General features: G+C 44.6%; 4 protein-coding genes across 4 annotated transcripts; 1 reads left to right on the top strand and 3 right to left on the bottom strand.

Moving 5' to 3' along the window:
- Window positions 1-1000: 1000 nt before the first annotated feature.
- Window positions 1001-4017, bottom strand: tmem150b (transmembrane protein 150B). Its single transcript, XM_068718694.1, has 6 exons — window positions 3827-4017; window positions 3247-3306; window positions 3071-3138; window positions 2660-2787; window positions 2368-2545; window positions 1001-1468 (listed from the first exon to the last, which is right to left on the bottom strand). The coding sequence occupies exons 1-6, from the start codon at window positions 3949-3951 to the stop codon at window positions 1257-1259; spliced, it is 771 nt and encodes a 256-aa protein (XP_068574795.1). The 5' UTR covers window positions 3952-4017; the 3' UTR covers window positions 1001-1256.
- A 761-nt stretch (window positions 4018-4778) lies between these two features.
- adsl (adenylosuccinate lyase) lies at window positions 4779-10111 on the bottom strand. The gene is made up of 12 exons (XM_068718965.1): window positions 9819-10111; window positions 7931-8134; window positions 7687-7731; window positions 7305-7384; window positions 6998-7169; window positions 6845-6891; window positions 6542-6632; window positions 6055-6124; window positions 5808-5955; window positions 5446-5626; window positions 5180-5356; window positions 4779-5068 (listed from the first exon to the last, which is right to left on the bottom strand). The coding sequence occupies exons 1-12, from the start codon at window positions 9960-9962 to the stop codon at window positions 4982-4984; spliced, it is 1446 nt and encodes a 481-aa protein (XP_068575066.1). The 5' UTR covers window positions 9963-10111; the 3' UTR covers window positions 4779-4981.
- Window positions 10112-11155: 1044 nt separating this feature from the next.
- Window positions 11156-17552, top strand: si:dkey-110g7.8 (GTPase IMAP family member 8). The gene is made up of 6 exons (XM_068718882.1): window positions 11156-11448; window positions 12223-12778; window positions 13447-13544; window positions 13651-13782; window positions 14604-15194; window positions 15282-17552. The coding sequence occupies exons 1-6, from the start codon at window positions 11418-11420 to the stop codon at window positions 15353-15355; spliced, it is 1482 nt and encodes a 493-aa protein (XP_068574983.1). The 5' UTR covers window positions 11156-11417; the 3' UTR covers window positions 15356-17552.
- A 1445-nt stretch (window positions 17553-18997) lies between these two features.
- On the bottom strand, window positions 18998-22179 carry atf4b (activating transcription factor 4b). Its single transcript, XM_068718693.1, has 3 exons — window positions 22017-22179; window positions 20467-20925; window positions 18998-20369 (listed from the first exon to the last, which is right to left on the bottom strand). Exons 2-3 carry the CDS (start codon window positions 20819-20821, stop codon window positions 19378-19380), a joined length of 1347 nt encoding a protein of 448 aa, XP_068574794.1. The 5' UTR covers window positions 20822-20925; window positions 22017-22179; the 3' UTR covers window positions 18998-19377.
- Window positions 22180-22576: the final 397 nt, after the last annotated feature.

Genomic DNA, 22576 nt, shown 5'->3' with positions numbered 1-22576 from the left:
CCGAGCTGTCCGTCTGATCCCTGTGCCCGCTCGTCAAAGCCCCCCTCTGGTGATCACACAGCACGGAGTATGTGAAAGAATGCTGTCGGGACACAGCAGGACACAGGGGGCCCATGTATTCCCAGCACAAGCATCCCAACATGCCCCCAGTGATTTTTTTAAATGACATCAATAAAAAGATACAAATAAAAGTGAAACATGTGATCATGAAGTACAACCAGAGCCCGTGCCAACAGACCCCGAGACAATATGTGTAAATAAACAGAGAAGTTGGATGAGAGACATAGTTCGAGTGCCGGAGCCAAGAGGAGGACCTCTCCCACTATCGAAGTGGCTGTGAGAGCTTCATTGTTTTGTCCATCTCAAATAGCCCTGACCAATTGTGCTGAATGTCGAACCTCTGTCTAAACTAAAGGCATCTTCCAAAAACATGCTGGCACGGCGCCAGAGCTCTATTTTCCCATCCGGATTAATGATCGTCAGCCGGCATCGCTCCACAGCACCCCTGCTGGTCAGTGCTGTTAATGCGGCTGTGAAGGGCAACTTCAATGTGCAGAAAAGATTTCTATTACAGACTAACAGGCATTTTGGTTAGTATTGCAGGTCTTTGATTAGTTCAAAATAAAAGCTTGAATGTATTGAATAAGTTACAGTTCTCATTATGTCATAAGGAAACTCTTGCTAACAAAACCTTTCCTGCATAACTCCATCCTCTGTTTCAATTCCCCGTCCTCTATTGTATTACATCCAGCTGACAGGTGGAGAGCGAGGGAGAAAAAGACCAGACTTTTCCTGGTATTCTCTGTCTATGCACTAATAACAGACGTTGTTATAGAGTATGAAATACAGTGTTGAGAGAGGGAAGAGGAGGTTCATTTGGGAAGGAATACTAGATAACGACATATGTATATGTGATGGATCTGTGGAAAAATGTATCCCAAATAGTTACCTTTAAAGGGTGATTATGTGCAGATTGAATGATAGCTGAATGGTGCCATCATGTGTTAGTGCACATTTATTGCAGATTTAAGTTCTACAAACTCAAACGACTAATCAGTTAAACGTCAGATATGCAGCTTTCAAACCTGATATTCAATCATTCAAAATAGCAAATAGAAAAATATACTATACAGTTTGGTATATCAAATACAGAACATGGTACGTGTACATTGTGAAACTAATGCACAGTCATTGTGATACATTAAAGACAAAATGGCAACTGCAGTTAAGATTGAGCCACAGGCACTTGTGTGCGTTCAGCTGAGTGCATTTGCGACATAACCATTGACTTCTACTGAGGCAGGGCTGCGGTCGTTCGCAAGAGCTTGTTTCTGTACAGCGAGGCGGTGGCAGTCGATGTGTCTGAACTCGGCTGCAAAAAGGCCAAACAGGCAGAAGAACAACATGACCAAGGCCCACTCACACACAGCAGCCCCAGAGGGAGAGCCTTTGTTGTGGAGAACAACCACTGAAGGAGGGAAAGAGCGGTCAAGGAGTGTAACAAAATAAATGCAAATAAAATAGTTGTTAAAAAAAAATGTGATTTGGACTTGCAGGTTTATTGACAAAATCTGCACTTGGGAGTGTGTTACGTCTGTGTGACCCACAAGACGTAGTTTGTGTTTGAATTCTCAGCCCCTTCCTCTTGTGCCTCTCTGTCTGCAGTTTCCTGTCCTGGTTTATGGTCGCAAACAATGTGAGGGACCTTTCAAAAAACACTTCATACATGCCATTCAACATGAGCTAAATCTGTATTTAAAAATATACATCTTTAAAAAATAAATACAGCATATACACACAGACATATATATATATATATATATATATATATATATAGAAAAGATGCGATATACATCACATCTTTTTAAGATATTTTAAGACTTAATTGTGGCAACAACTTATTACACCCTAGCCCACTAAACAGTTAGCTAAAAGTGATGAATTGTTTGTACAGCTAAAAAGAATGAATAATAGCTAATGTAGCTAACAGTATTTTATAAACATTTTAAATAGTTATAATAAATTATAAAAAAGTGGATAAATTATCTAAATAGTTAGCATTTGGTTGGTTAATAGTTGATTTAAAATGGTTAAAACGTATGGATACAGGTTGAAACGTAACATAATTAATAATGTTAAATAACATCCAGTTTAACATCAGTTCAAATTAACACATTTGGTTCATAGTGGTGTTGATGAAGACAAAACCACTATAGACAATGAATAGCTGTGCATTACAACTGTGGTTGCAACAATAAGCACACATTCCTTTTTAATAATCCTTGTATTCCTAATAATCCTATTATTCTTCACAAGGACACAAGTATCAACTTCGCTTGTTTTTTATATTTACGTTTGGAAGGATACTAGCGATGACCAGGATGGTGCAGAGGCTGCAGCAGGTGGCCCGGGCGGGCCCGACCCAGCATCTGTCCTGAGACGGCTGAGCTCTGTAGGTTAGAAACAGCTGTACCCAGAAGTAGGCCAGGCCAAGGAAGAAAGACAGGAACGCTCCCAAGAGGTGAATACTCTTTAAGACGGATTGCTAGACAGGGGGAGAAGAGATTTTAGTGAGCACTGAGTGATTATTTATGGGTGTTAGTGAAAGAGGAATCAAAATCCTACATTGTTCTTTTCATTTCTTTTTGGAAGTTGTTACCTGGAAGTTGCCAATGATAGAGATTCCTACGGCGGAGATGAATCCCAAAACAATGCTGGCTACGTTGGCCTTCCCGTGGTCACCACAGTCCCTAACCTGCTGGAAACGGATCGCCACGATCCACAGGGCTGAGAGACACCGACACGGACAGAGACGAGGGCAGAAGATGGTCGAGAAGTCACTTCAGATGAATTGATTAAAGGAATATTTCAGGAAAAACAGAGTCAACTTTAAATTGAACGACCCCTGGTCCGTATGTTGGGATGAAAAGGATATTAAAATGAAAGAAAAACATGTCCAAGACCTCACTACTACAGCCCTGATTGATGGGAAATCAATTTTGAGGACTGGAGCATATGATGGAGAGGACTTTTTATAATACCTAGAATGTTAGAATATATGCAGCATTACCTAAAACAGAGCAGATGCTGCAGGTCTGGGAGAAGAGGCAGCTCTGAGGGTGGTAAGTGCCACACTGACTAACGGGAGGATGAGAATACAATCATTATCATTCAATGTTAATTTGGCTCAACGTAGCTGTATCGCTTTAATGATTTTCCATCATCTCTCAGTGGAATCAAACCAACCTGATGTAAGGGACTCCTTCAGTGAGGTTGACTGATCCATTAGATACAGCTACAGCAAACCTAACAGGGAGAAAACAACCACTGGTTTATTTTATTTATGTTATTGGATAGGCTTGTGAACCCAACATCATTAGAAACTGTAAATAGTCATTATTTGATAACATTTTTACAGTGTAACGTATTGCTAGGTCCCTCCTTAATGCACATGTGTTACCCCTGTACTTCCTCCTTCCTACCAACTGGTAGGGAAGTACTTTATTGATAACCTAACCTTGTTAAACTTTCATTTGAAGCATTACCATATTAATATATAATATAAATACATGTTTTTTTTGCTCCCTTCTCTTTTCCCCAGTGATCTGGCAGGAGGAGAAGGTGCAGGTGTTCACATTTACATTTGCAGTGCCATAGTTTGCAGCTTGCCGTGGAGGTCATCAATCATTAAATTAAGAAAGCAGTCTGTACCCACAATGTCTTACTGCGCTTTAGCGAAGTCGTAATCCTCATTATGTTACACTCAGGACAGAAGGTCTCAAAAACAAAAGTAAGAAAGTGTTAATAAAAGGAGCTAAATACTCACACAGTCCAAATGCCCACAGTGCCAAAGACAGCCAGGCAGACAGGGAGCAATGCCCACAGCCACATGTTGCTTCGGCTGAAAGGGAAACCTTCACCACCACCTCTCCCACACAACACAGTGGTCATAGGTTGGGTAAAAACACACAAAGCTGCTCATTCTATCTTCACCTTTACCATAATGACACTAACAGATGGTGGGAGCTTGGACATTGCTGCACTTCGCCCTGATGTCTCACACACGGAGTGATAAGTTCGCGTCAGCAGTTTACCATCAATATGATCACAATGGTTGTGTATGTTTGTGGTTGCTGCTGGAGGACGGGTGTACATTGAGCAGATGAAAAAATATATAAATATCACATTTGGAAATGTTGAGATTCTTAACAAACCAAAAAGCAGCTCACTTTATTCTCTGCTCTGGGAATTATCAAGTGCCACACTACACTGTTAGGTACGGTAACCGTTTCTATGTAGGGGTTGTGCTGGACTTTGACCCAGGTTTTTTTTTTTTTTTTTTTGATTTACAACCTCTTGAACAAGTCCCTCCCAATTCTAACAGAGGGTTTCCTCTCCTCCAAAGTTTACCTTCTCCTTTCCGTTAGCTGAAAGTCTAAACACTCATCGTGAACAGTATAAATAGTAATGAGTGAAACGCAGTCTCATTAGCCATATTCAGGCTTTGGTGGTGAGGAACGATCTTTAAGAAATAAAGTAGCGGATTAATAATTCACTTTAGTATTTAATTAGCTGCTTTTTTTTTAATGACGGCGCAGGTTATAAACGTCCTTGCAGCACATAAGACCTTTGGTTTCGGTCAATAGAAACATTACTCACATCATTTATGACCACATTATCATTAATCACCATCTGTTTGGTGATTAAAGTATGATTTTGAGTATATCACATCTTTTTTTTAACTATTTAAAATGCAGCATGCAAAAATGAAAACACTATTATTAAGATGATTCATCCAGTGATTGTTCTTTATTGAGGTGAAGCGTTCAGCATGGCCACACACCATCATGAAGTCTCCTTTTCTCGGCTTGTGTATCACCGTATCAGTGTGTGTGTGTGTGTGTGTGTGTGTGTGTGTGTGTGTGTGTGTGTGTGTGTGTGTGTGTGTGTGTGTGTGTGTGTGTGTGTGTGTGTGTGTGTGTCACAGCTCAAGCTCGATCTTGACATCCATCTTAGCCCTGTACGGCTCCAGCATGGGGCGTACTTCTTCAGACAGGAACCTGGTCACCTGGACGAGAGGACACATTGCACCTCATTAGTAAACGGATACTCCTGTAATGCCAGAGGAGCGGTCAGGATGCCAGCTAAAGTAGAGACGAGGGGGCGGCTCATGTCGTACCTGCTGGGGAGCGCGGCCGATAAAGGTCTTGGGGTCCAGTATGGCGTCCAGCTGCCCCAGGACGGGGGCGAAGTAAGGGTCTCGCTGGACTCTGGCCAGCAGGTCGTTATCACCACCCTCCTGCTTGACCACGGCTGCTGCCTCCTGGGACAGAACACGAATCTTCTCGTGGCAGTCCTGAAGGATGTAGACAGATGTTATTTAAAGCCCTAAAGTTGACCACATAAAGGATTACAAACTTACTTGTAGTATAAACAAACCAATACCTGTCTGTTTCCTCCAGCCTGCACCATGGCCATGATGATGTTCTCTGTGGCCATGAAAGGCAGCTCGTGGCGGATGTGTCTCTCGATGACTTTGGGGTAGACCACCAGTCCCTCTGTGATGTTCTGCAGGGTGCTGAGGATGATGTCAGCTGTCAGGAAGGACTCAGGCAGGGAGATCCTCCTGCACACAAGCAAGGGGGAGAAATGAGTAAATATGTAGAGGAAGCAAGAGAGAGAGAAGCCTCTGAATGACCCAGGACCAAATCAGAGGCCGGTTACTTCTAGCTGATTCAGTAACACTGTGGGTCGTCCCATAAGCATATCAGTATATCTCAGTGCATAAGTGTGTCTGGGGTGTCGACCTGTTGGCGCTGTCGTCCAGCGTCCTCTCCAGCCACTGGACCGACGCGGTCTGCAGCGGGTCGGCCAACAGCGCCACCAGGTGTCGGGCCAAGCTGCAGCAACGCTCAGCGCGCATGGGGTTCCTCTTGTAGGGCATGGCGCTGGAGCCTGGAGGAGCAGGAGGACAACTTCAGGTTGACTGATGCCTGCATTACAGGACAATGCGTGAGAATGTGACCGTGTGAGGCGAGTAATGAGTGGCCGTACCAATCTGCTCCTTCTCAAAAGGCTCCTCGATCTCCTTCAGGTTGGCGAGCAGACGGATGTCTGTACAGATCTGCAGCAAACAGACGGATGGAAGATGAGACGCACCGATGCTAATATCGCTCAGATACGGATTCAAATCTGGAATTGGTTGTTGGTGACACTGGGCCAATCTGGTATCAGACACTATCGTTTTAATAAAGAACAATTCAGCACATCCATATCTATGTATTTTTCAGTTTGATTTTGTTTTACAAAGCTAAGAAAGAAATGTTTAAGTCAAGCCTGATGTTGCCTTACGCGTTAAAAGTTGATCCCAGGTATTGGTATCGAGACTGAAAAAGTCAGCTCTGTGCTTCCCTCATGTCAAATTCATACTTTAAACGTCAGGTAAAAAAAAAGAGCAAGTCCATAAGAGCGCATGCAGATTTCCGTTAATCACCACTAGATGGCAACGTTTCTCTACTCGTCTCCGGATCCTGCAGCTTACCTTGTGAACAGTAGCTCCCAAACTGGCCAGGCTGGACAGACAGTCCACGTCCACCTTACGGCTGTAAGTCTGTCCTGTTACCAGGTAGGCTCTGTGAAGCATGGGAACAGCACCATCAGGGCTAATAACACATAACACCAACCTTATCGTGGGCGTGGTATTTAACAGTTTACACAATAACTGTATATCATATCCATGTCTGCTGGTTTTGTGTCATAATAATCACATCCCTGAGAGAACAGAAAGGACTCAGTGTTAGAGGCGGAGGACTGTGAATTGAATTTATTTTATTTGAGAACTTACTTTTTGAAGCCAGCCATCTCTGTCACCATTCTGTCAAGATCTTCCACCTGATGAAGAAAAAATATTACATTTATAATCCATGACAAAACAAAATGTTTTCTGATATTAGAAATCTCCATCATTGTCCACATGTGATTCAGTGACGATGTGCACCTTGTCATGGTCCCCCTGAAAGAGCTGCAGGAAGCTGGCCTGGGTGCCGGTGGTCCCCTTGACTCCCCGGAAACGCAGGTCGTCGCGGGCTCGCTGCAGGTTCCGCATGTCCATGGCCAAGTCCTGCAGCCAGAGACAGGCTCGCTTTCCTACCGTGGTCAGCTGGGCAGGCCTGCAGGCAGAGGAAGAGGAGGAGGAAGGAAATATGTAAACGCTGCATGTTCTTGGTCAGAGAAATTACAGCCAAGGGGAACATTGCAAACGGGACGCGTCTGACGAGACGACCCGCAGCCGTATTCGGACTCACTGGTAGTGTGTGAAGCCGAGCGTGGGGAGGTCAGCGTATTTCTCTGCAAAGTTTGACAGTCTGTCAATGACTCTGGCCAGCTGTGGAAAAAAAGAGCAACGGCTTTTAGTGCTGATTTATTGCGTAACACACCGATGTTACTCAGGCCCATACACACACGTTTAGCTTATTTATGTATTCCACGTGTGGTGTAAGAAAACACTGCAAAGGAAGAATTACTGCAGTGATTATGTCTACATTGTTGACTCGTTTACTGAACAGCTGAGGCTTATCACAATTAGATGCACAACTGAATATGTGTGTGTGTGTGTGTGTGTGTGTGTGTGTGTGTGTGTGTGTGTGTGTGTGTCTGTTTGATTTCTGGCAAACAGCTGAGCCTCACCTTAGGCAAGAGAATGTCAAATCCATCACGCAGCATAATCAGATCCTGAGGAGGAAACACAGAACCACTTAGAGAACATAAGAACAATGCAGTGCAATATTTTATAAATAGGAATTTTTTTTTTTTTTTTCAAGTGCACATAGCAACTGATCCATGTTGAAGTTGTTTCATCACAACGAGATAAGTGGGAGAGAAAATAGGAATTATTACACGTAATCGATAGAAAGCGGTGCATCATAATTACAGTATTGTCTCCCACGTAGCAGGAGGTGGCACCGAGGTGGATGATGGGAGCAGCAGCGGGGCAGCAGTGTGCGAAGGTGTGGACATGGGCCATGACGTCGTGCCTGAGCTTACGCTCCTCCTCGGCCGCCATGGCGAAGTCAATGTCCACTTCGTGGCTCTCCATCTCCAGAATCTGGGCGTCCGTGATGGGAAGACCCAAAGCCTGAAGGAGGAGAACGAGGGAGACGGGGAGAGGAGGGAGACACAGACACAGTGAAAAAAGGGGAGGACTTTGCTGCTAGTAGTGTACAGGGAATCTATTTAGAGAATGGATTATATTAGCACCTGTTACTTTAATTTTTTTTCTCATTCTTTGCAGATATGAAAAAAGAAAAGAACATGTCACTTTAAGACGTTTGAACAGGAGACAGATGTTCTTTTCTACAGTCTTGACAGGCATGTGCTCTCCTCGTGAGATCCTGATTAGATTAGATTGAAGGGGGTTTTTTTCTATAGTGATTGAGCAGTCATGTGATGGGACTACAGAATGGGTTAATTGAGAAATTGAGCCCAACCCCTGAAAGTACTTCTTTCCCTCTATGTCACAACTTCAAACCCTGCCAGGTCAAAAGCAAACAGTGACCCAACATAAGAAAATGACAAAAAAAAACACTACAAAAAGGCTGCGGCGGTTAGGCTGTTGGACTATTAACATGCAGCCCCCTCAGGGAGGGGGTCTCCTGTTACTGTGACATTCACTGCATGCTATTTCCACTCACAGGCCACACAGCGGCAGCCACAGGCCTCTAACTCAGGCTAACTCTGCACAGGCAAAATGTGGCGAAGCTAAACCCCCTGAAGAGCATCTCAAAGACACTGGAAATGTAGAAAAGATGGACTCTGATCAGTCCTAATTAGTCAGTGGTCATGTGAGGTGATGCATGTGAGAGAGGGTCTGTCACCAGTTACACACACCCCACCCTGCTTTGTTTTGATATGACAAACGCAGAATTCACTCTGAGGAATTATAAGCTCGGCAGAGTTAGTGTTTGAGTAGTTGTGATGCCCACAGAATTATGTCAATATGCATTTTTAAATCACCAGCATATTGGTTCAATTTAGCGTGGGTGTTTTGGATGAACCTTGATTGCCGGCATGCTAAACATGAGCTGAGGGACCTTAAAGGGGTCACATGGAGCTAAATGTCGAGATGTTTCGGAGGGTACTTTCTAATAAGCCCTGAAGCCATCAGCACAGACTCACTCTGTGATACCAAGCATTGTTCAAACCCACGTTCATTTATCCTACATTTTGAAAATAAAAAGTTTCCAAAGAATCCAAATGCGTTCAGAGTATTGGGTTTGAGTATGTAAATGTACTGATTCAGAATATAGGTGTGATACTGTCTGACAGTGAAGGTTTTCTGTCTCTGGTTATTAAAGTAAAGAACACAGGCACCGTATTTGGTGTCTAAATGCAGGACAAACAGTCCATGGTAAAAAATAAAAAAAATATTTGGTATCCTAGAATACAAATGTATGTTTGCAGCTGTAACTGCAAACATTTGTAAATGTCATTCATTCAAATTTATTAATTCTGTAATTTTCTGTGTAAATCAAACCTGATAAAATTGAAAAGACTTGAATTATAATAAATGATTTCCCTCCGTTTGTTATTCTTCTTATTGTATGATACGTGGAGTACACATAACTCTGCTGACAACCCCGCAGGGAGCTCCTAAAGGGGGTCTTTCATAAAACTATATTTAGGGCAGGGAACTTGATAGGGCTCTCTGAAGGTCGCACACTTAAGTGCATGAAGCATGAAGAATAGTGCGCATATATACACAAAACTCTTGCAGGGACACAGGTTACGGTTGCTATTCTGCAAGCTACAATGTGTCAAACCTTCTCAGCCTTGGCCAGGTAGATCCACAGCTTCCTCCAGGTTGTGAACTTCTTCCTGTCACTGAAGTTGTAGGCCATTTCCTTGCTGGCATATCTCGACACCAGCGGGGAACGGTACTTCATGAACTCGTCAGCTCCTTCCATGTTTGTGAGACGACTTGGTGTCCGCTAAAACTACAAAAGTCTGCCTCGCAGCTTCACCTACACACGCTAGCTTTCCCAAGTAGCCGCGCCGCTTTCGGAGCTTGTAGCATCACATGGACAGGGAGGAGCGTAGTTTTACGACACTACGAGTCGGTGTACGGCGAGGTCTGCGTGCGACACTTGTCACGGGGAGGCTCGACTGAGGTCACCGCCTAATTACTCTTCAATTGGTTTTGTTCAAAACAGCTGCGACGCAACAGAGTAAACAAAAACGCGTGCAAGTAACGTTACGTCAGCACATGTTAGAAAATGTATCAACATGGTTATTACTGTCTTATAACTACATACAACTAATGCTTTTTTAACCGTCTTTTCTACATCATTTCGCGTGGGTCCGTGAATGTATCTCGCAATGTAGCGTGCATAATTAAGCTGTTAAGGAGCCAAGCATGAGCTCCTTCATTTAATTTTTCAGAACATCCTCCAGAAATGACTCACACTAAGGTGGCAGTGATTTGAATTTAATGCAATTAACGTAGATATCACTCTTACAGTCATCTGCTATTTATGGGAGCTTTTGTGTATTATGTAAGCGGTGGTTGCATGTCTTATATCAATATTTAAATGTATTCATGCAGCATACATCCCCTCCCTGCCTCGCAGTGTTTCTAGATCTGCGGGAATCATATAAATAGTTGTGTTTGTGCATGATGCAGCAGCTGGGGAATACATCCAGCTGTAAACAGAGAACAGAGTGCTCCCTCTCTCCCTTTATCCCTCTCTCTCTCTGTATCCCTCTCTCTCCTTCTCTCTCGCTCTCTCTCTCTCTCTCTCTCTCTCTCTCTGTCTATCCATCTTTCTATCTGTCCTCCTGACTGCAGTCTGCATACAGTGCCACGCTGCTGCTGCTGCTGCTGCTGCTGCTGTGTGATACGAGCAAGTGGGAGGAACAGCTTCCTCTGTTTTTGCCTGAAAAAAATGACGAGACTTCTTTCTGGAGCTGCTGCTGCAGGGCTGGATTTGGCTTCCTCTCTCCTGCATTGCACAATCTGTCCCCTCTGCTTGGACAGATAAATAAGACAAAAGACGGAGCGGGGAGAGAAGCTACAGAGGGAAGGACGGTAAAGAGCCATAGTGGGGCGAGGGGGTGTGGAGGGATAATAGATTAAAAAAAAGGGGTGGGGGGGGGGAGAGGTTGAATGGCAGAGGAGGTATGAGGAGAGAAAGGGAGGCAGGAGTAGACACAGGGAACAGAGGGTAGAGTGAGCTACACTGCAGTAGAATGAGGGTTAGAGTGAAAGAGAGAGCAAAGAAGCATTTGAGCTGCCAGCCTTTCGCACGCCACACAGGATCCGTCGCTTTCTGAAGAGGCTAGAAGAGGAATCCACCGTGGAGGCGAGAAGGAGAAGGAGGAGGGGGGCTGAGGAGGAGGAAGCCAGAGGTTCTACACACAAGATGGCTGCGGTGTCCTCTGCCTCTGACACTGGTAAGTGGGCTTTCATCCTTTGCTGCACACCTCGCTGCAGGTTTCTCCCCCCCCCCCACCACCACCATCACATCACCATTCACTCAGTCACAGCATTCGGGGTAAAAGCCCCTCAGAGCCGTTTCACGTTTGGACCAAAACATACTCGGAAACTGTTGCTTGTGTCAACTTCCTGTGTTTAGCAGCTCACAGGGAAAGTGTGTCAGCAGTAGTGAGTAACAGAATCAATAAACCTCCCTCTCCTCCCATGTTCTCCCCTCTTGTCAGACAGAGCAGGCGTCGTTCCTGTTGCCATCCTCCGAATATTCATATTCGTCTGTGATGCCGTTCATCAAAACATTTATCCCCTTCATTTAACTTTCACTGAATCACGTTCACTCAACATGTCATTCTCTCTGGACGGAGTCCAAGGCTCCTCCACTCCGACCCAATTTCTCCAAAGGACAGAGGAAAACAAAAAGGAGGCATGCTGGGAGGGAGGTTAGGGGGATAAGGACAAGAGTGAAAGAGGGTATAAGGTAACAAGGAGCTCAGATAAGAGGGGCATATAGAGGAAATGTAAGGAGCGAGGACAGAAATGAGTGCATTAGTAGGAGAGGGGATAAGGCTGTGTGTTGTTGTGGAAACAATGCAGACGCTTCTCCAAAAAGCACTTTGTGGCAAAACCCCACTTTAGAGATAGAACAAAATAAAGGATAAAGATCATTAGAAATCAGAATTAACAAACCCATCATTGTGAGGAACCTCCAGTCTAATCTCTCGGTGTTCGAACAGGGGACCCCAGGGGCCGACACCCCCCTGAGCGCAGACTGCTGATCCTTGGGGGGCCACAGTCTGGTAAGACCTCCACCGCCAACAGCATCCTGGGGGATGAGGTCTTCGACGTTGGGACTGAGACTACTCACAGCAACGTTGGACAGACGGAGATCTACGGCCGACGGGTCACCGTGGTGGACACCCCGCCATGGGCCATCCCCAGCGACCCGGAGGACAACCCCGAAGCTGACAGCAACGACAACGCCGGCGCAGAGTCGGACAACCCGACGCGGCCCCCGCCGAGCCTGGACTGCGAGGGGCCGTGCATGGGGGCCATTCTCTGCCCTCCCGGACCCCACGCCATCCTGCTGGTGGTGTCGGTCACCCAGCCTTTCACTGACACGGAGAGGAGGGCCGCAGAGGAGCAGCTGGGGGCCCTGGGTGGAGGGACCTGGAGGTACTCCATGGTGGTCTTCACCGGAGTGGACAAGCTGCCCAAAGGGGTCTTCATTGAGGAGCACATAGCGAACACTGGCGAGTCCCTGCAGTGGCTGGTGGAGAGATGTGGAAGCAGGTACAGTGTTTCTCTTTCTCTCCCTCTCTCTTTGAGTTCACAGAAAATCAATCTCTAAACAGTCTGTGTCAAGTCTTTGTTAATGCAAGCAAAACAATCACAAATAGTTACAGTATCTTGTGGTTAAATAGGCAGCTGAAGGGGAACTGTATGGAGAGTATAGGCTACTAGTGCATATGTGAAAAATGTTGTAATAAGCCTTCTGCGGCTCCAGAAGGACCTGCTCAAAATCTGATAAATGGCCTCATGTGATGTCACTTGAGTCAGCGTCCAATGGGGCTGATGACTACAAGTTTGAAAAATGAATAAAATCTGGAGCAATATTAGCCGCTACCAGCATAACACCCAAAACTCCCACTGAACTGTTGGCAGTCAAGTTGCATTGTGGGTGGTGGAGTACTCTTTTCACGACTGACTTCTGCATCTGTAATTATCTAATTGTTTAAACCATAACATTTGGTTTGCATTGATTAAAGGGGCACTCCAGTGATTTAGTATTGAATTTTTGTAAAGTCAGGGGACTGACGAAAGACGGATTCAAAAAATAACAATGCAGCAGAGGCCGAGATATCCTGACTCACTAACCCTGATGACATCACTAAGATTATACAACTGTTTTTATACAACTGGAGTGCCCCTTTAAAAATGTGTTTTTCATCCACTTGCAGGTACCATGCCTTCGATAACACTCGGAAAGACACAGAGGACAACACACAGGTACCCGAGCTGATGGAAAAGGTGGAGGAAATGATCACTGACAACCAAGGTTTGTTTTTCACATTCAGTGATATGTAATATGAAGTCATATTATTGCATTATTAATGAATGCACCGATTGAAAACAATGGATTAGTTATTGTTGCTGTCACACAGGCTGGTACTTTGAGGTGAACGAGTTGATTTTACTGGAGGAAGAGCAGGCCAGGAGAGCTCTGGAGGAGGAGAGGATGAGGATGGAGGAGCACGTCAGACAGAGGGATCAGATGATCGGAGGACCTCCCAGAGGTGTGTGTGTTTGTGTGTGTTTGTGTGTGTGTGTGTGTGTGTGTGTGTGTGTGTGTGTGTGTGTGTGTGTGTGTGTGTGTAAGTGAGTGCGTCATAAGGTACAGAAGAGAGATGATTGTCATAACGCTTCTCCAGAGAAAAAAACACTCCATAATTTATGTTTTAGGAAACAGCTTACTCATTCTAGTCAATCGTTTTTTTTCCATGTTCCTAATAGGGCTGTCCTTGTAGACTAACACTCATACGATTTTGGTGACAAATCGATTAGTCGATTTGAACGATTGATCTGTAAAAAATGCGTTTCTCCTCAAAGAATCACACTAAAGCACCACTTTGAATCTTGTGTTTACCAGAGATGTGCTCATAAGTTTCTTGGACAGTGAAGTCATTCAGCATGAAAAACAGCATAAAGAATAATTAATCAACGAAAAAGATCTTAGTCGACTTAGAACCAAACCAACTGATTAAGTGACTAAAGAGTTCTTAGTCGACTTAGAACCAAACCAACCGATTAAGTGACTAAAGAGTTCTTAGTCGACTTAGAACCAAACCAACTGATTAAGTGACTAAAGAGTTCTTAGTCGACTTAGAACCAAACCAACCGATTAATCGACTAAAGAGTTCTTAGTCGACTTAGAACCAAACCAACCGATTAATCGACTAAAGAGTTCTTAGTCGACTTAGAACCAAACCAACCGATTAATCGACTAAAGAGATCTAGTCGACTAAGGCGGGCCATCCATATTCCAAATGGTTTCTCATTCTCTCACCAACTTCCTCTCCATATCTCGCTCTGTCTTTGTCTGTCTCTCTGGGTTTAGAGTTGAGACTGCTCTTGTTAGGGTGGAAGGGGGTTGGAAAGAGCTCGGTGGGGAACTCCATTCTGGGCCGTCGGTACTTTGAGTCGGGCCAGGAGACGGAGTTGTGTCTAAGGAGGCAAGCACTCGTATCCGGCCGGCGGATCACAATCGTCGACACGCCAGGCTGGGATTGGTTCTCGGTGAGGCGAACCCCGAAGCGCATCCGCCAAGAGTCCCAGCGCGGAGCTGCCCTCCTTCGACCTGGACCCCACACCCTGCTGCTGGTCCTCCCCGTCGTCTCGTCTCTCACAGCCAGGAAGAGGAGGACGCTCCTGTCTCACATAGAGACTCTGTTTGGTGACAGTGCGTGTCTCCACACCATGGTGCTGTTCAGCTGTGGTGATTGGCTGGGCCGCACGCCCATCGAGGAGCACATTCTCAGAGGTGGGAGAGAGCTGCAAAGACTACTGGAGTTCTGTGGGAACTATTACCACGTCCTGGACAGTAAGATCCCTGGCAAGGACAGGAGTGTGTCAGTCCTGCTGGATAAGATGGAGGAGATGATCAGAGAGAACGGGGACAAGGCCTTCCTGCCCATACAGACCGAGTGGTGTAAGTCACACAAGTTTGCATTATACTAATAATCCCTTATATGTCATATTATACATCTGTCTAATATACCTGTGTTGCGTTTGACAGTGAGCGAGGAGAGCTCTTACTCTTCTGACAACACCGAGCCTGAGGACGACTGTCGAGGATGCCAGCTACAGTGACACGATCACACTAAAAGCAAAGCGTTCCCGTTTTCTGTCCTTGTTCCCGGTCTTCAACAGGCCCAAACACCACCTCACGTAACTTAAACCTCATCTAGACATCCCCGCTCCGACTCCGAAGAGTTTTTAGGGAAAACAAACGACTTGAAACGGGGAGTCTCGTCCCGAGGAGCTCTGTGTTAGAACCGAACCGAACTGATCACTGAGAAAAAAAACTCGACCAGGACTGAAAGCGCAAACTCTCCTCCAGCCCCAAGAGGAGGAGAAAAATTCTGCTTCTGCTTCAAGGGACCGGAGCTGGATCCCTGTCCATGAGCATGTACACAGATATCAACTGCTGCTAAAGAGACCCCGCTTCAACACTGCAGAGTAAAGAATTACTCGTCATTGTAACTATGTCTATTAGACTAACCGATACAAAAAGAAAGCATAAAATCAAAACCAAAAGAAGACAATGTTATCATGACCAGTCAGATTTGTCTGCAGTTAGTTTGTCAGTCTTGGTTATTGGAAGACCAAGACTGATGACTTGTGTCATGAATTTGGACTGGACTTTACGACGCAGTCATCCCCCTTCTACATCAAGTGCCATTTCTGTCATTCGCTTCGAATTAGTTTGAATCAAAAAGCATTCAAAGGAAATGGTTTGAGTGAAAGCGACCGAATACCAAACCGAAACATGGACAGTGTGACAAACAATAATCATGTGCGTGCACGAACGTAAAAGAAAAAGAAAAAAAGAGAGGAGCGTCCTGAGTTCTTTGTGCATCTCAGAATCATAAAAGTATGCGTTGAGACACAAGTGATAGTTCAATTCTCTGCGTTAACATTTGATTCGTTTCTGCTCAGGGAGTCAGGGTTGAATTGCTTCCTCCAGGGCAAAATCTGCTACATTTACAGAAACGCTGATTAATGCTGATTGCTAAACTGCAGACGTAAGTCACATATTAATTCAGAGTGGAGTTGTCCTGTGAGTATTTGCTCTAGTTTGCTGGAAGTAGAAGAGAGTCAGTGTTTGCACTTTTGGTTGTAATTGGTTCCTTTGGTTCTCGCGTGCTGAAAAACTAAATTGTATCCATCTACAGAGGTAAATCTAGTCCATCTGAGCCCGCCTCCGCTGTGGTCATTCATGCTCACGAGGAGCTCGGGACAGCTGCAGGAAATTGGCCGTATTGAAACTGTGTGCCGCGTCAGATCCCTGCGGAGCGGCTCGGGCTGGCTCTGCTTCGCTGTCCGCGGTCACGCATCCAGTGCATTTATCGACAAGGTAGATTCAGCTACGTGCCTCAGCATCAAAGCGTGAGAGTGGGAGTACTGTGCAGCCCTGCGGCAGGGCAGTATCCTATAGGCTACATCAAGCTTTTAGCATGCTACTGAAACAACATAACCTCATGAACCATTCGAGCTCACATAGGGCTTTTACTACCTTTTTCTACATCAGTGAGACATCTGTTCAATTGCGATGTTTTGAAAATAAATAAATAAATAAATAAATATATATATATATATATATATATATATATATATATATATACACACATTCAGCTCTCTGAGGCATGTTAAAACAGCGCATGCAGATAAATGAGTGCCTATAGAGTTGAAGGCAACCTCACTTCCTATTGCTCTGACGCCTGCTTGAGCAGCTCCGTGTGGATTTCTGGTATGACATCACACTTTTACGATGGCAAAAAAAAAAAAGGAAAAAGAAAAAAAATGGACAAGATAAAATGTACACTCTGAAAGGTACAAATAAAAGCATATATAATATGTGACCGATACCACTGCCATGCTGTAAAACCTTGTTTTCTACAAATGATGTAGCCTATGAAAGAAACCCTGACACTGCTTCCCCTGTGCTTTACCGACTCTGTGCTCCATAGTGACGTAGGCTACCGCAGCACCTTATGTGACCAGCATGACTTTACAATTTGATATGAGAATGTTTCAAACATTCGTTCGGAGTCTTAGAGTCCCACTTCACCTGTGAATATATTGTATAAGCCGTGTATATTTACAGTGTAAAACATGTCACGTCGTATGCTTTTTAGCGAAGCGTTTTGCACTGTGTAAGTTCTCCCACTTCTCTGTGGCCAAAGTGATGTTACTTCCTGTGTGGTCCTTCCTAAGTGGTGATTGTGTCATCAGTACTTTGCTCATCCTCAGACAACAATAAAAGATATGGATATATTGTTGTGTATTTGTGGCGTTCGTCTTATTATTGAACTACTGTTTGTTTTTTGTATCTGCCATGTGCTTTGTTCCCATTGATGTAGTGCAATAATAACTGCTTCCATGTACGCGGCACGCTCTGTGGTGGAGGTAGTAGATGTGCGGGTTCGTCACTAGGTGTCACTGAGCAGAACATAACCCGCAGAATAATAACCATGAGGATAATTACAGAGTGAAAACATTTCTAAAAACAATGTGAAATAATATAATAATTTAGACTCTAGTAGCATAATGAGTTAATACTCTAGATTCTAGAGTATTAAGTTTTTATGCAATCGCAGAACAAAAAAACTTAAATTAAGGCTCAGGCAGTACAAAGTACCTCATGGCCAGTAAAATAAAAGTTTAACCTTTTAATACCGTTGCCAAAGAAATGTTGGTACAAACTGTAGGATTTCTGTGCTGTACTCTGTAGGGGGCCTCATACTCATCATCACTACGTTGAAAAGGAAGTCTGGCCTTCTGTGAATATGCTGTTCAGAAAGTATTAATCTTGATTCTGCCTCTTTGCTCTCCACGTTTCATCTTAATATAGCCCCGTGCTTCACTATACTCTTACAGCGCATGTTTAATATCATTCCTACAGTTGTAATTACAATGTTCTAGGTCAACTGAAACCAAATGTGTCCCTTGAAAAATGAAGGCGTCTGCAGTTAGCCAAGTTTGTTGTTTTTTTTTTTTGGGGGGGGGGGGGGGGGGGGGGGGGGGGGGGGTCTGGAGTAAATGTTTGTCCTATTGTAAGTAGCTCTGCACCATCTTGACTTTGGCGTGCCTCCAGATAAAGATCGTCCCTAAGCTATCTGGACCAAAGCCTGGACCAATTACAGGGTGCACAGCCAGAGACAGTTGTAGGCTGAACACACGCATTTTTGTTGGTAATATTATTCAAGCCGTGCCGAGGTCAGCACTCTCTTTATCCCTCTCTCATGCTCTTCTACTCACCCAGACTCCTATCACACGTACATGTGGAGGATTTGATGCACACAGAGGGACAGAAGACACTAAAACAAGTCAGTTTTATCTGAAACTGATTTCCCTTGTGTCTGCAGCACGCTGCTGGTCAGGCGGCTCCATTATCCTCTTCCCAGTTTGTTTGTTTGAAAGAGGCTCCAGTCAGCTGAACATCTGCAGGTTCATTAGCATCATCGGACCGGGAACAAAGAGTCTTTGTGCAGGATGAGGTCACACTCTGACCAGACGGAAAACTCTCAAAACCGGTCACGCTTTACGATGTAAACTTAACTCTACATTTAAACCGGAGATATGATCAGTAGTGTCCATATGCCATAATAATAGTGTTCATGAACGTGAATGATTATGTACACTGTAACTATAAGTCAGATGGTGCTCATGTGTTAAGTGATGCTAATATCCATTACAGACGCCCCAGAAGGAATTACACCAAATGATTCATTCATTTAAGACTCTTTATTAAGAGATTCATAATACAGATGGTCCATTGTACTATAATAAACATGGTTTAAATACATCCTACTGGCAGGTTACTGAGGTCCAGATATGGGAAACATTGAGATACATTACAAAAAACACAAGTTTATATACTGAATGGAAAATACTTGCTTCCGTTTAACCACTCTAAACATGATAAAAGTACCAGTGTTAGATATTTAAAAAAGGAGGTACTCTGAAAAACACCAGTTATACTGGATTGTGGATCCAAGACTTGCTGTGTGGACTAAACACTTTACTGATACTTGCTTGTGTAAAAGAAATAAAATCTGCTGAACCTACTCTCTTCTCACACGTCATTATGTCATTGTTAGGTCCAACCACTAGGGGTCAGCACCGAGACCTTTGTTGGTCTTGGCCTGGCTGACCTCTTCCATCAACTCTTTCAGGTACTCGATCTCCCGGGCCAAGGATTCAGCCTTCTCATTCAGCTCCAGGTTCTTCCTCTCCAGCAGAGAATGCTCGTCAAGAAGCGTATCCTGCTCGACTTTCTTCTTCTGCCTGTAACGTGTGGCGGCCGTCTTATTCTGCGCCATCTTCTTCAGTTTCTTGGATTTTGGGGTCTTCAAAGTTGCCCTTTCATCTCCATCTGCCTCCCGGGGGGACTTGACTTTGACAGTGGTGGCACTGGGAGATGGCGGACTAGCTTTGTATGTGGGCTCGGGGTATGGTCTGCTTCTGGAGGGCTTTGGAGGAGGGGAGGAATGAACGATCTGTGACGTGGTAGTTACAGTGGTGGTGGTGATCCCGATTTCATCTTTGGGGGCCAGCACGAGGACAATGCGGGTCGGTGAGAGGGAGAACACGAGCCTCGGGACTTGGGAGACGACAGAAGCTACCACTGGCTTCACCTCACTCTCCGTGACGTCCACTTCACTGCCCAGGTCCAGGGTGTAGGCTGGGGAGGAGGGAGAATCCACCAAGGGGGAAGGGGGGTCTGGAGACGCCGGCTCAGATTTGATTTCCAGCTCCTGTTGGGGCTCCGGGACACACAGGGGCAGGAAGCCCTCCTGTTCTTCAATGTACGATTCAGGCTCATCCACTGTAATGACACAAGGATCTGCGCAGACCGTGGGGGGGGTAGGGGGAGGTATACTTGGAAGACAAGCAGAGGGAAGACTCGAGAGTGCAGGGCTTAAGAGAGTGGGCATTGGAAGGGAGTCAAGCTCCATGGGGCAATCTAGGGCGGCTAGGAGGTCTTCTGGACAACTGGGGGACTCTTCAGTAGGACTACAGGAGCCAATCAGAGAGTCCAGGTCAAACTCAGACAGATCCACCCTCTCAGCCATCCAGTCCAGGTCACCGAACATATCCGCTGTGGAGGCAAATGAGGCAGTATATTAATGAGAGATGGTGCTCAAAAAGTGCTTCAAATATGTTGATATGGGTGCTTTAAAGATGGCCGTCATTACCTTTGCTGTCATCTGAGACGGCCTGTCTCAGAGGACCAGGGTGGCCCAACCAGGGGAGGGAGAGCAGGTCAGACTCCATCCCAGCTTTGTCCCCCTGGAGGAGGACGGCCAGCGGCGAGGGAGGTGGAGAGTAGAAGGGAGGAGGAGAGGAGGAAGAGGACGGCGATGAGGAGGCGAGGGGCGACACAGGGGAAGCATCGCCCTCCAACATGGTCCCTCCTCCTTTCTGTTGTTTTTCTTGGTCAGGGCGCGAAGTCGAGAAGCTTGTGGCGTCAGCCATGGGAGAGGAAGGTCCCCAGAGAAGGGCCTCCATGTCTTCCAGGCCAAACTGTGAGTTTGTCATCATCATGGTCATAGTGGCTGTTGTTGGTCACAAAGGGAGTGTGTGACGAGGGTAGGACAGTTTCGAACTCTTTTATGCTGTCGGATGCAGCAGCAGTGAGGGTTTCCACAAAGGACCTGAGAATAAGGGAAGAAATAAGAAAGTTGTGGTGAAAATCTAAACATCAATATTGTAGAAATATACTTATTTTAATAAAGGCTATATACATATTTAATGGTTTAGCCTTTAATTAGTCATTCATACTTGTGCTGTGTGCACAAAGAACTTGTGTGGGTAAATCATAATAATAATAATCAGGTATAGAGCTACAACAATGAATCAATTAGTTATCAACAATTAAATTAATTGGCCACATTTTGATGATCAATTAGTCAGTTTGAGCCATTCAGTGAAAATGCTCTTATTGCAGCTTCTTAAATTAATATGTTCTGGTTTCTTTACTCCTCTATGACAGTAAACTGAATATATTCGAGTAGTTGACAAAACAAGACATTTGATGACATCATTTTATAGACCAGAACTTATCAATTTATCGAGAAGATAATAATGAAGATAATAGTCACTCAGCCCTAATACAATGTTAGTATGAAAATAATGCCTCCAGGCAAATCACATTTTGGCGCAACACTGCCCCCGTCACTGCAGTGCACCTGCTCACGTCACGTGTTTCCACCCAGCTCCCAGTCTTGTGACTCTGACGTTAGTCTGCCTCCAGACAGACGTCACGAGCCTACGCCTTCCTCCCTCACTATAAAAAAACAGCTACCTCTTTTGTCCTCAATACGCCTACACGAAGCCGCCATTTTGACACAAAGAATTAACGAAACATTTTCTGGCCGCCACACAGACACTCGTGACACTGACACTAACGGTTTATACACATGTAGAAATAGTCCTTAACGACTAAATTAGGTTTAAAGGGTCTCGGTACGTTGAATTAAATACAAACTGTTACATTTCATATTAACGGCACGTATTACGTCATCTCAGTAGCTAACCCATAACTATAATAAAACCCCACGTCCCTATATCAAACTATACAACGGTTCAGAGAAAGTCAAAAGAAATGTGAACGTCAAACGAATTTTAACTGGAATTGAATACGATGCAGCGTCGTGCTCTCGGTGACGTCAGGCCGAGACACGCGGCCACAGTAGGCCGCCCAGCTGTCATCGACAAAATGTTAAAAAATAATAATAATACTTACGACATGTTTCTGATTTGGAAGTGACTCAGTGCACTGGTTGGATGCACTGTTTGGTTGGCGGCTGGGTCGCGGCGCACTTTTACACTGCCATTTCGGCCAACAGAGCGATGTTCGACAATGATGTTCCTTCGTTTGTTGTTTCTCGGAAAAGAAGATGGCGCGTGTTGTGGCACGGTCCTGATATAGTTCAAGCAAGGACAGGAGGTATCCTTCCGCAGTGCCCACATTATCACTCCGCCATTGTTTATGTTCCGCATTCCATGCATACGCTACTGTCGTCCTAAAAAGTAACCACTGGTACTAATGGTGTTATTTAGAAAAAGAGATATTTTCATTAACTCTGCGGTTTTATTTATCACAGCCATGAATAGTAGTAGAACTACAATCTTGGAACTTTCTTTAAAAAGTAGATATTGTAAGTAGTCACATATTATTACAAATACATATATATATATATATATATATATATATATATATATATATATATATATATATATATATATATATATATTAATATAAAATGTTGATTAAATATATAAGTTGTAAATAAGGCATTTATT

The sequence above is a fragment of the Cebidichthys violaceus genome, unplaced genomic scaffold (assembly GCF_023349555.1).
Source record: "Cebidichthys violaceus isolate CVI_PGR_0920_01 unplaced genomic scaffold, fCebVio1.0.p SCAF_23, whole genome shotgun sequence".
Classification (NCBI taxonomy): Eukaryota; Metazoa; Chordata; class Actinopteri; order Perciformes; family Stichaeidae; genus Cebidichthys; species Cebidichthys violaceus.
Note: the sequence above shows the minus strand (reverse complement) of the source record. Positions and strands in the feature narration are given on the sequence as shown.